This window comes from Phymastichus coffea, unplaced genomic scaffold (assembly GCF_024137745.1).
Source record: "Phymastichus coffea isolate CEN01 unplaced genomic scaffold, Cenicafe_Pcof_1.1 PCOF00129, whole genome shotgun sequence".
NCBI lineage: Eukaryota > Metazoa > Arthropoda > Insecta > Hymenoptera > Eulophidae > Phymastichus > Phymastichus coffea.
Window position 1 is genome coordinate 258,929 of NW_026706940.1, and position 12,066 is coordinate 270,994.

The window sequence follows — 12,066 nt, forward strand, 5'->3', positions numbered from 1 at the left end:
TTGAATGACGTTCTAATATAAGTCAAACAGAGACCTTCATTGACCAAAATACAACGACGACGCTTCAAACGATGACATTTGCTCATTGTAAAATATGAAAAACAAATTTCAAATAAAGTATTTAATCAAACCCTAATATTATTGTGCATAGTATTTTTAATTAACATACAAATATTTTTCACCGTAACATAAATAAGCAAAAAAATATAAAACACTTTAAGTGCTTTTAATTGATTACATTCCATTTTATAAGTGTAATATCAAAATGTGTGTATATTTGTTTGATAATGTGATGAGTATTTTAAGACTTTGTAAATAAATGAATGAAGAATTTTACAATTTAGAAGATCAACAATTAATAAAATTGTTTTCAACTGTCGATTTTTTAAATTATTGATTAGAATGATTTTTACCTAACAAAATAAATGTTTGTTGAACTCAGTTCTCAACTAAATATACTTTAAATAAGTAGTTAAAGTTCCTAATCTTTGTAGAAAAAAATTTCAATAAAGCATTTAAAGTTTAAATTTTGTGATGGGTTTAAGTAAATATAAAAATCTATGGCAGTAATAAATATGTCATTTTATTCCGACTTTTTCCGATTTTATTCATAGAAACAAACAAGATTGCAAAAAAACATATTTACAGGAATAACGAATTAACTTTTATCGATTAGCTAAGTTCTAAACTTTTTGAATAAAGGATGTTTATTCGCTGTAGAAGCAGATCTTTTGTACTCATAATAAACAGCATCGTCTGCTCCAGATAACGATGCTATATTTCCAGGTCTGCGAGTTGTCTGAAAAAGTTCAACATTTGTTTGAAAAAACTTAATATTTTATAGTGTATGCAGTAAAAATGTAACGTAATGATTCTATACCGATCGAGAGCCTTCGCCGGGAATTCTTTCCTCGTCCGCGTCCATGTCACTAGCAGATAAAACTTGTTGCAAAAGTGCACCTTGTTCTTCCCTCGTATTGTACTGCATATCCGGTTCCTTTGATAAGATAACAAGAATACTTTATTCATCTTTATTAGCGACTGCACAAGATCTCATAATATTTCCTTGTAACTGAATTCATGCTTACATTTTCTATTCCAGCAAGCTTTGTGATAACTTTATATGCATATCCTTGGTTGACCAGAAACCGTTGTCTTTTTCTGGAGTAATTCATTTCCATTGTGTCTTGAGATACTAATGTGTAGAAGAATGCATTGTACTCTTCGGCAACAGCACCTACGATGTTTATAAATATAATCATAAGATTTGTAATGAAGCTAATAAACAAAAATATTAACATTTTGATACGTGTACTACCTTTTTTAGCTCGAAGAATACGACCTAATCGCTGAGCTTCTTGTCGTCGTGAGCCACCGTGTGAAGAAATTTGAATCAAAACATTAGCCTCTGGCAAATCAAACGATGTATCTGCTACTTTACTGACAAAAATTGTATTAATAACAGCATTGTATTTGAAGTTTTGCAAAATTTTTATTCTCTCATGCTATAAAAAAATTAAATATTATTAGTTAAGCTATATAAAATTTAATTTATATATTTGGAAAAAGGATGCAATAGTTTACTTATGTACCTGAGCAGTGGGGCCGTAAATAAAAGGTTTGCCCATTTTCAGAGCATAATGTTTCAATGCAAACACATTATCTGAGAAAACAATAGTCTTATCACCACGTCTTTCATGATAACGAATTAAATACTGACATGCACGAAATTTATTTGGGTTCATCACATATAGTAACTAAATGAAAAAATCATATTATTAAAAATCTTGATTTCTATGTTCAACATAAAAATTGTCAAAGTATTTTACCAATTTTCTGCTCATCTTACAGCTAAGATATTCTCTGTAAAATTCTGGAGTCATTGGACACCAAACTTCTGCACACTGTACCCTTGCAATGAATCCTCTTTTTTGTAATTCTAACCAATTGGCCTCATATAGCTTTGGTCCAATGAGAAAATTTAAGTCAGCAATTTTATCGTCCTCTCTCAAAAGTGTAGCTGTTAATCCCAATTTACAATGAGACTGAACAATTGTTAATACTCTTCTAAACATTTTTGCTGGGATAGTGTGTACCTCTGTACAAAAAAAGAAAGTTGTTTAATTTTCTTAATTATGTTGTATTAATTTTCTTAATTACTATCACATTATAAAATAAAAAAATTTACCATCTAAAACCATTATTCCCCACTCTTGATCTTGAACCCATTTCATTGTCTGTTCAGCTTCCCATGATCTTTTCTGTGTATGAGTGATCATAGAATATGTAGTGATTAGAATACCACAGCCCATTGGTTTATCTTTAGCTTCACTTGTAAAACGACAAATCATTGAATCATCGGCAGTAGACCACATTTTAAATTGTTGCTTCCATTGTTCTACTGAAACACCTGAATTACACAGTACTAAAGCTCGCTTCCTTACTGTGCAACAGGCTGTCACACCTACTAAACTTTTACCAGCACCTACAATAATCCAATAATCAGGTAAAATTTATTGTTTCATAAATATCATTATTCAAATGGCATTTTTTTATTCTACATACCGCAAGGTAATACAATAACTCCAGATCTTGCCCTCCCGTTACCAAACATCTTACGTAAACTTTTTTCTTGATAAGGGCGTAAAAGTGTTGCAGGTTTTAAATCAATACTAAACAATGAAAAAAAGGTTGAAATGATTTCTAATTTTTCACTAACAATTTTAATGAGATGACTTACTTGATGTCTGGATTGACAGTATCATTTCGAAAATCATACTCAGCTAGTAGAGGATATTCCAATTCAATACACCTCTTTTGAATTATTTCAATTTTCTCTTGATTGACTTCGAAACTAACAGTTTTTAGATGCTGCTCTTCCTCATCTTCATCTTCTTTATCAATTTTGTCATAAAAGTTAGTAATATCTTCAGGAACTATAGCTTCAGTAATTGTTTCAGTTGTATTTTCATCTCCTGGTAATTTTGATATTTCTGAAGGATTATTTTGTGATATATCTGGAAGTGGCTTTGCTCCAAACTGTAAAATCAATCAATTATCACATGATTATCCTTAAGAAATACAATCTCAAAAATAACTGCAGTTTTAAATTACTTGTGGAGCTTTCATTTTTTTTTGTACGTTAGTAATAAATTCGTCTTTGTCTTTGACTTCATCTGAAAATTTTTTTCTTAATCTACACTCTTGAATAACAGGATCTTTCAACATCTTTTGTAATACTTCTGGGAATGGTGATTCAATAAAATACTTATTGTGTTTTAAGACAAGTTTGACCTGATGAATGGAAGAATTTTATGGTTATTAATGAGCCAAATAATTTATAAATTAACATCAATACCATCAACTTACTTTCCCATATGAAAGAGTGCACAACTTGATGAATTCTATAATACCATCAGGAATACTAGTTTTACTCAGTCTTTTTAAATATTCAATTATGTCATGAGTTTGCAATCCAACGCTTACAGCAGCATACAAAGAATAAGCAGTTAACTTATACTGAAAAATATAATGCATTTCAATGGATAATTAAAACATTCTTAATATTTGTTCAAAAAAAGTAATTATAACTCACCTCATGTAAATGTTCTGGCCTACATACTGGTTCTGAAATAGCTATAAGAAAATCATGTGCATGCTTGTACACTGGTGAAAAAGATTCTAAAAAGATGTGCCCATTAGGAGCCTGTAAGATATCATTATAAAGACCTAATTCTTCTTATTTGTAATTAAATAAAATAAACATGAAAATAGTTGAAAAGTTTTACATACAACCCATAATGGTCTTGAAGCATTATCAGGCTTTAATATCATTTGTGAACGATAATCTTTGGCTCCAAACTCATCTTCCAAAACACCATCATCTTGTTTTTCTACATCATTTTTGGCTGCATCCGGAATACCTTCAGTGTCTATATTTTCACCATTGAGATCATCATCGATAACATATTCAGGATCAGCCTCATCTGTCTTTTTATTCTTCCTTGATTTTCCACGTTCTACATAAATGAAAATTACATTTAAACAAAAGACCACATTACATTTTATAATTAAAACTAAGTTTAAAAATTGTAGGTTACCCGAATCTTTTTTAAAGCGTTTTGATGGGCCCATATTTAAGTATCTTTGTAATTTCAGATGTATATGAAAACTTCAAGCTATAAAACTACATTAAACATGAGAATTTTAAACGTTAAGTTAATAATGCTTGAAAATATAAAATGAAAGTAAGAAAGATTAACCACTGTCACTATCGATACAGTCCGGTCGCGCAGCGACGTCACTACTGTCACTGCCAAGTGTCAGATTCAGATCACAACGAATACAGAGCGGTAAGGGTCTGTCTCCATAGGGCCTGCCTGAGTCCGTCCGAGCCGGCCGAGATTTTTTATGGGCACGCCATCTCTATAATTTCGTATCCAATGGCGAGTTTCATAGTGAATGGCTGCGTTTACATAAACGAGCCCGATCGGACGCAGCCAATACGAGAAACGCATGAACACGAAATTATAGAGATGGCGTGCCCATAAAAAATCTCGGCCGGCTCGGACGGACTCAGGCAGGCCCTATGGAGACAGACCCTAAAAGTCACGTTGAAAAAGCTTTATAGCAGTTATAGGTCGATGGCCATAAATGTGAAATTCGAATATAATAAGCATGAACTATTCTTTATTTTTTTATGAATATAATTATTTTCTTTTAAATTTATTTATTTTTCAAAGTAATTTTTCAATACAAAATGAGCATTTTTATGTAAAAAATCTATTGATATAAAATCGACAATATTAATATCAATTATTCACAGTTTTAAATATTAAAATAATAAGCAACTAAGATAAGTTTATTGGTATGTCTTTCACGTTTTTCTTATAATTAGGAAATTCAGTTGATTTAATATAAAAATTATTAGATTACTGATCAGTTATTACAATTAACAAAATACATATAACAAAGTATATATGTATATAAGACGTACTTATAAGCACATATGCTCCAAAATCGTCCAGGGCTCTCGACAAGGCTCCGCCGAATTATTGAAGATTAGAAAATAGCAGCGACATAATCATTACAGTAAAAATTGTCATCATCTGCTGATAATGCATTCTGAGAAAGCTAAATAATCCAATGAACTATAAAGATTGCGTTTTTTGGAGTAAATTAAAGTGCTCTATCATGCGAGCGTGAATTTCCCCTCCGCAAGCGGTCAACAGGCGATAAAAGTTAGGCAGCTCGTCATCGTTTTCATTCGGGAAGTGCGAAGATCCCCTGCAAGAAAGTTGCCTACTACGAGTGAAATCTCGAGAAAATTCTGCAACGTGCGTGAACATACATAAATAAACGCTCAGTACGCGTATTCGTACACGGAGAAGACAAAGAACCATTCATCTTGCTCTGCGTATATAGCCGTCAGAGCGCACCTTGACTTTCCAAAATCCGCCAAATGAGAGACAGAGAGGCAGTCAGAAGAGCACAATACATTCACACATACATGCACAAGTAAAAACTACCAAGCAAAGACGGTTGTATATATCCACACACGAGCAATTATAAATCCAGCTCTTTCGCGCATGCGGACGCACACACTTGTACATAAGACTGCAAGAACCGAGTGAGTGAGAGAGGGATAGATGGATATAGAAAGGAAAGAGAGGGGACCAGCACTAACGGTATAACCAGACACAGGGCGGCCTTCGCCAACAGCAGCGGTAGCAGCAGCCAGACACACTGACAAAAGGCTCGGGTTCTCGTAGAGTTGCGGACGACGACGGGCAGTAACTGCACCATTCTCCCTTTCTCGTCTTGGAATAAGCCTTCAAAATTCACCAGTGTCTCGCGAGAGTAACAAGGCCACCGAGTAACCCGTCGTGTGTGCAGCATACGTGCTCCGTCTTCTCCGCGAACTCCTAGTGCGCAGTCGAGTTCGCGCAGCGTATCGCCCGTCTCCAAAGAAGACTGATTCATCCTCCACAACTTTTTCTCCTAATCTCTCTCACTAATTCTTTTGAGCTGCTTGGATACCTGTTTGCTTGTCTGCGTTTTTGCGCACATCATACACAGCACCCGAAGGACGTTCTTTACGCCAGAGTGAGTGACGAGGACGAGAAATCAGAAAAAAGGGGACAGCAGTGCGTGAGAGTGCACGCGAGAGCTCTGTGTATTCGTGAGCGCGCTCTCTAACAGCCGAACTTTTGGCTGCTAAACCTATACGTCTTCGTCCTCGTCGTCGTTAAGTGCCGAGGAATGTCGACCCCAGCCAGAAGGCGACTCATGCGAGACTTTAAGAGGTAAGTCATTCAGATAACCTAATCAAATTATCTACTGCTGTTTTGAAAATTCGCGATTACTTTTAAGTTTGTCAGTCTATCGAGGAGACACTACGTCGTCTTCGAGAGTGCGACAGAGATGGGCTGATCAGAGTCACGACGACGACGAGACACTCGTTGATGACGTTGGTTTTATTATTAGAATTGCGTATCGCGACGGGGAAGCTGTTTCTCCTGCGTTTTCTACTACACTAGCCTTGATCTTGGGATGTTTCTGCTTGTTTTGTTACAGGCTACAGGAAGATCCACCCACTGGAGTCTCCGGTGCACCCACTGATAACAATATTATGATATGGAATGCTGTTATATTTGGGTAAGTGTTGACACTGCTAACTGAAAATCTTTCCACTTGTAGCTTGCAGTTAACACTATTAAGAGAAAGGAAGTATGAAGAATGAGTTGTACATTGGTATCTTTAAAGACAAGTGTTTAAAATGAAATTGATAGGAAGAGTGTTGATGTATTTTACTTGCTATACTTTGATGAGCAGTTGTCATCATATGATTGGTATCATTTGGAATTTGTTAAGTAATTCAATGAGTAGTTATATGCCAGGTATTATATAAAAATGCAAGTATTTGGATAGAATATATGTATTATATATTCAGTGTTATCCAAATATTATTTATTAGTTTTATCATATTTGATTAAATTTTCTATAACAAACTATGACTCCTGGAAGTTGTGAAGAAAAGCTTATACAACAAACTGTTATTGACAAGACTGTTTGATCCAAATAGTGAAAATTGAATATATACAATGATAACTCAACTGATTTTTTAATCAGAAAAAAGTATCAATAAACATATACAATAAAGTATTGTATGAAAGTAATGATAGACATGTATTGAATTTGAAAAATCAATATTCATTTTGTAGACCACATGACACTCCCTTTGAAGATGGCACCTTCAAACTCACAATAGAATTCACAGAGGAATATCCTAATAAGCCACCAACAGTGAGATTTGTTAGTAAGATGTTTCATCCAAATGTCTACGCAGATGGTGGAATCTGTCTGGACATTCTGCAAAATCGTTGGAGTCCTACTTATGATGTCTCTGCAATTTTGACATCTATACAGGTAAGCTTGAAAATATATTTCTGAAACATTATCATTTAGTCTCAACCTTGCTATTTTTGTAAATTTTTGTTCATGGCTTAACAGCGGTTGCAATTTATCAAAGTCGGGATCTTATACATTGAATTCATTTTATTCAGATTAAATTTTTAAAATACAAAAATTAACCTTAAGTGTAAGGTCATTATTAACCAAAAATTAAGTGTTAAATTGATAAAATGAACAAGAAGATTCATGATAATTATTTGAATACTAATGATGAATTCCGAATCTAAAAAGAACATATGTTTATAACAATAAATCTTTTTAATTTTGATGATAGTTCTATTCTAATGTTTATATTTGTATTGATGTAAAATTTTCATAATTCAATGAATTTAAATTATTAGATTATACATGAATCTTCAGAAATCATTAATTATCATTAGAGAAACTTAGAAATTTAGATGTAAATTGTCGTGTGGAGTATAGATTTTGTCATTGTTTTGTCTGGAAACAATATGGATACTGAGTAGATGAAATTAATATTGAAAGGAAAATAAAAGTACGACTTTTGTGTGGTTGCAGTCGCTGTTAAGTGACCCAAACCCAAATTCACCCGCCAACTCAATGGCGGCACAACTGTACAAAGAGAACCGACGCGAGTACGAGAAGCGAGTGAAGGCTTGTGTGGAGCAGAGTTTTGTGGATTAGTTGGAGGCAAGAGCTCGTCGCTGTCGGAGCAGCAACTTAAGGGTACGCTATACTGAAGCCACTGAGCCAAAAGATATAGCAATCCTAATGGGCAACTGTGTATCAAGCATCAATTTTAAATTTTAGTTTTGTCAGTATACCGTATCCTTAACGGCAGTTGACAACAGCTACAGCACCAGTTGCTACACAAGGCGTGTTGAGGACGAGAGGAGAGCTAACGTGCCACGCTATTGAATTGGAGCTATTGCCTTTGTGCTTTAGTTTTTTTATAAGCATTTCAACTCCCCAAGTCTCTGATTCGATCACACAAATTGTACTCTCTCTCTCCCTCTTTTTTACACACCAAACAAAACAACCATGAACTTTATACTTAATTGGGTAGTTCTTGTTTTCTGTTTACTATGAATGTATTCTAGATTATCTATTGTTTTTATTTCTCTTTTTTTTTAAACACAAAAGTTTAGTATCGATACACGCAAATTTGTGCATAAAATAATTTTATTCTATGTCCCTTTGAAAAATTGTATTATCAACTTTAAATTAATAAATACAGGCAATAATTATAAATAGAATATTATTTCAAATTTGAGCATGCGATAGTAACAAGTCGGATTTGTGATTGATTTTAACGCGAACTTCATCATGAGTGTCAATCTGCAGGTAAATAATGTTTTTATGTGACTTTTTTGATACTTGGAATTTTTGATTGTAAAAATTGTATATACATATTTATTTTGTATTTTGGTGCTGAATTGGAAGCTAAGACGCATACATTTTTCATGAAATAAGGACTACCCCAAAACTTATACGAATATGCAGCTATATAAGATCAAATTTTTACAAAGTTGTATAATAAATTAATATAAAATTATGTATTTATTTATTTGAATATTGTGAAAGAGTCAGCGAAAAGAGAAGAGGCAAAGTGATATAAGAGAAGCTTTAAAAAACTAAAAAACTAATCTAGTAATTATACAATTATTAAAGTATTAGAAGTTATAAATGAAATAAACTGAAAAGTTAATACTACGTAGCTTTTTGGCTTCTTTACTCCAAGAGAGTTTTCAAGCTGATCCTCCCCTATCATGTTACTGTAAAATAAGCACAAACTGTGCTTATGGTTGAAATTATTGTCATTATTATGATTGCTATTGCTATTATGAGTAAAATTATTATAGTACTTTTATAGTACAGGAAAATTCATTCACTTATACATATGAAAAATATACATTACAAATATATATAATAAAAAGCATAATTTCAATTTTTACTCCAAGTTTTTTGTATTTTTTTCTTTCATTACCAATTTTTCTATGAATATCTTGCACTCCAAAAATTACCATTTTCTATTCAATTTTGTTCGATCTTTTTTGTAAATGTTTCAGTCCTTATTGGATGAGCCAAATCCAAACTCCCCAGCAAATTCTTTAGCTGCCCAGTTGTATCAAGAAAATAAACGCGAGTATGAAAAGAGAGTTGCAACTGTAGTTGAACAGTCTTGGTTGAACTTTCAAGAAGCAGGTTCAACAGAAGATCCTCGCTGACAGTACACCCAAGTAATGAATTTTATTTTTTATTTATAAAATCATGTCAATATTTCGAGTTCTTATTGACAGCCGTGAACAAGTTTGTTTTTAAAAACAAAGTAAAGTCACTTTAAATACCTTATTTTTCTGTTTTAAAAATGTAACAATATTTTACTATTTTTTATTGTAATTATTGAATATTTAAATAATAATTTATTTTTGTAGGTGTATAGTTCAATACCTCAATTGACGCCAATCGTACTACATTTCTGATGTAATTATTATTGGAGAAACGTGAAAATGACATCCACGTATCATTGTGATTTGTCTTAGAATTTTAACAGTAAGTGTTTGCTAAAAAAGGTTGCAAATATTGCAAATGCTCGTATGTGTGAATAAAAGTGTGCGTGTATGATTAAAAAAAGAATTTTTTTATTTGTTTAATTTGTATATATATAAAAACTTTCTTTGCATAACTGAACTGTTTTTTATTATACCTGTAGAAATAATATACATTTTAATATGCAATATTTCGAAAATTGTTTCCAATAGAATACATTACTTTTCTAACTTAATTTAATTCATTGTCAATTTGACATAATTTTATTATTATTGAAAAGATTCACTTGATCATTTGAAAAGTAAATTAAAAAATAATATTTAATATTATTCCAATTACGATTTTTCCTCTTTCTCTTTATTGTATAATGCTAATTCTTTTAAGAATTGAGCTTTAGGTTTCATAATATTAGGTCTATCACCTCTACATTTTGGACAAAACCATTTACCTTTAGGCTTTGTACTCAAAGAAACACAAGAAAAATGAAACCATTCTATTGGACATAAGTCATTGTCACACATAATCATTTCTCCATAAGAAATTTGATCACATAAACAATAAGTAGGCTCATTTGGATCTATTTCTTCGTCAGGTAATGGTGGTGTATCTTCACGTACACTGTCATGACGTGATTTCCTTTTTTTCTTCTTACTAGTGTTTGTTGCATTTGCTTTCCTTTGGTTTCCATTTGAAGAGTTTACAGCACTAGATGATGGATTTTCAGACATTGCATCAAGGTCCATAGCTTGAGCAGATTCCATTTCAGCTCTGGTGCGCCTCACTCGTTTCACTGATTTCTCATTGTTACTATTACTACTATTTGCATTGATATTGGTATTTATACTAGGATCCTTGATTGGTTGATTGCTTTCTTGATCTCTTAAAGCATCTGAATAAAAGAAAAATTCAGAAATTGAATATATATTTTGTACTTGGAAGTAAGTAAATTATCTCTGTAACATACCTATATGTTCAAAATTTACATCTAACTGCTTAGTTCTACTTTCTACAAGATCTTGAATAATTTGCACTATATGAAGTTTTTCATCTCCAATTTCTTGAGTGTAAATGAGTGCCTGCATTAATTTTTTTAGAGCTTGAGACTTTGTTGAGACGTCAATATCTGGATTACTTAGTTCTTCCTGTTGTTGATCGATTTCTCGAAGGTAGACTATTTGTGTGAATAACAAAAACTGACATTGGTTACAAAGTTTTCAACCTTATATCACTTTACAAATAGACAAAATTAAATAATTAATAAGAGTTTCAGTTATTTTTTTTGTGTATAGTTTACGTTTGTACTCAAGAGTTGCAGAAGCTTACTTCGATTAAAATATTTGACACTTTGATGAAGACAAAGATTAAATGCATTGTTTAAACTGTAGTAGGGTTTTGTATGAATATATTCTTACTCTGACAAGTAGCATCCAGCTCTCGTAATCGTGAAAGATATCGTTGCAATTGTAGTGGTAAATTTTCTATGCAGTCAAAGTAATTTTGGATAAATTTTGTTGAGTAAATTGTATCAACTATGGCCTGACTTAACATTATAAAGTTTAATTATTCTCAAGTCTGTCGTAATTATTTATTTAACTTAAAAGTTCAACACAGCCTGCGCGTTTCACACAAAAACAATTCAGAAATCACTTTTCGGACTCGTCCATGTCAACAACAATAGGTGAAGTCAAAGCAAAGGGCAATGATGTATACACAGCATACTATATAGTATACGGCAAACGGTAATATAGTACAGAAGGCGAATTACGTCAATATCAAATAGGGTTACTATGTCAGTTTTATCGGCAACTGGTAAAACAATTGTAGCGGGAATTTAAAAAGACAAATATTTTTAAAACATTTAGTATAATAATTTAAATCTTTTATTTTTTTAAAAGAATTTTTGTTATATTAAATCGTATTTTAATTGGAAATTTATCATTGGTAGAACTTTTGCCTTTAGAAATTCAGAAACTTTTGTTAATATGTAAGAATAGATAGAAACGGTTATTAAGTCATTCTATATGTAATACTTATCAAAGTTTATTTGATCAAAGATATTAATTGTTGAAATATATTTCTATT

General features: G+C 32.2%; 3 protein-coding genes across 7 annotated transcripts; 1 reads left to right on the top strand and 2 right to left on the bottom strand.

Annotated features, from left to right (window-relative positions):
- Positions 1-572: 572 nt before the first annotated feature.
- Positions 573-5,505, bottom strand: LOC131671586 (general transcription and DNA repair factor IIH helicase subunit XPB). 4 transcript variants are annotated; one of them, XM_058948106.1, is made up of 16 exons: positions 5,351-5,392; positions 4,997-5,304; positions 4,101-4,186; positions 3,793-4,019; positions 3,596-3,706; positions 3,370-3,519; positions 3,115-3,294; positions 2,741-3,039; positions 2,566-2,672; positions 2,189-2,485; positions 1,830-2,098; positions 1,593-1,757; positions 1,319-1,505; positions 1,089-1,237; positions 881-997; positions 573-799 (listed from the first exon to the last, which is right to left on the bottom strand). In XM_058948106.1, exons 3-16 carry the CDS (start codon positions 4,132-4,134, stop codon positions 677-679), a joined length of 2,415 nt encoding a protein of 804 aa, XP_058804089.1. In that variant the 5' UTR covers positions 4,135-4,186; positions 4,997-5,304; positions 5,351-5,392; the 3' UTR covers positions 573-676. The 4 variants fall into 4 exon arrangements, with proteins under 4 accessions (XP_058804089.1, XP_058804088.1, XP_058804090.1 ...); XM_058948105.1 differs by having other exon boundaries at positions 4,997-5,505; XM_058948107.1 differs by lacking the exons at positions 4,997-5,304; positions 5,351-5,392 and adding an exon at positions 4,263-4,384.
- Positions 5,506-5,689: 184 nt separating this feature from the next.
- LOC131671588 (ubiquitin-conjugating enzyme E2-17 kDa) lies at positions 5,690-10,024 on the top strand. 2 transcript variants are annotated; one of them, XM_058948110.1, is made up of 5 exons: positions 5,690-6,305; positions 6,577-6,657; positions 7,224-7,428; positions 9,504-9,674; positions 9,870-10,024. In XM_058948110.1, exons 1-4 carry the CDS (start codon positions 6,262-6,264, stop codon positions 9,660-9,662), a joined length of 489 nt encoding a protein of 162 aa, XP_058804093.1. In that variant the 5' UTR covers positions 5,690-6,261; the 3' UTR covers positions 9,663-9,674; positions 9,870-10,024. The 2 variants fall into 2 exon arrangements, with proteins under 2 accessions (XP_058804093.1, XP_058804094.1); XM_058948111.1 differs by lacking the exons at positions 9,504-9,674; positions 9,870-10,024 and adding exons at positions 7,993-8,160; positions 8,245-8,952 and having other exon boundaries at positions 5,700-6,305.
- A 113-nt stretch (positions 10,025-10,137) lies between these two features.
- LOC131671587 (inhibitor of growth protein 1-like) lies at positions 10,138-11,678 on the bottom strand. The gene is made up of 3 exons (XM_058948109.1): positions 11,397-11,678; positions 10,949-11,155; positions 10,138-10,873 (listed from the first exon to the last, which is right to left on the bottom strand). The coding sequence occupies exons 1-3, from the start codon at positions 11,530-11,532 to the stop codon at positions 10,320-10,322; spliced, it is 897 nt and encodes a 298-aa protein (XP_058804092.1). The 5' UTR covers positions 11,533-11,678; the 3' UTR covers positions 10,138-10,319.
- Positions 11,679-12,066: the final 388 nt, after the last annotated feature.

Bases quoted from the DNA above. Each gene is read 5' to 3' on its own strand.
- LOC131671586 (XM_058948105.1), bottom strand. From the start codon at position 4,134: ATGGGCCCATCAAAACGCTTTAAAAAAGATTCGG. The intron at 1,758-1,829 runs GTAAAATACTTT...TTTTTCATTTAG, and splicing joins GTAAGATGAGCAGAAAATTG to TTACTATATGTGATGAACCC. The intron at 998-1,088 runs GTAAGCATGAAT...ATCTTATCAAAG, and splicing joins AGCTTGCTGGAATAGAAAAT to GAACCGGATATGCAGTACAA.
- LOC131671588 (XM_058948110.1), top strand. From the start codon at position 6,262: ATGTCGACCCCAGCCAGAAGGCGACTCATGCGAGACTTTAAGAG. The intron at 6,306-6,576 runs GTAAGTCATTCA...GTTTTGTTACAG, and splicing joins CTCATGCGAGACTTTAAGAG to GCTACAGGAAGATCCACCCA. The intron at 6,658-7,223 runs GTAAGTGTTGAC...TTCATTTTGTAG, and splicing joins TGGAATGCTGTTATATTTGG to ACCACATGACACTCCCTTTG.
- LOC131671587 (XM_058948109.1), bottom strand. From the start codon at position 11,532: ATGTTAAGTCAGGCCATAGTTGATACAATTTACTCAACAAAATTTATC. The intron at 11,156-11,396 runs GTAAGAATATAT...TCACACAAATAG, and splicing joins GCTGGATGCTACTTGTCAGA to TCTACCTTCGAGAAATCGAT. The intron at 10,874-10,948 runs GTATGTTACAGA...TCTTTTATTCAG, and splicing joins TGTAAATTTTGAACATATAG to ATGCTTTAAGAGATCAAGAA.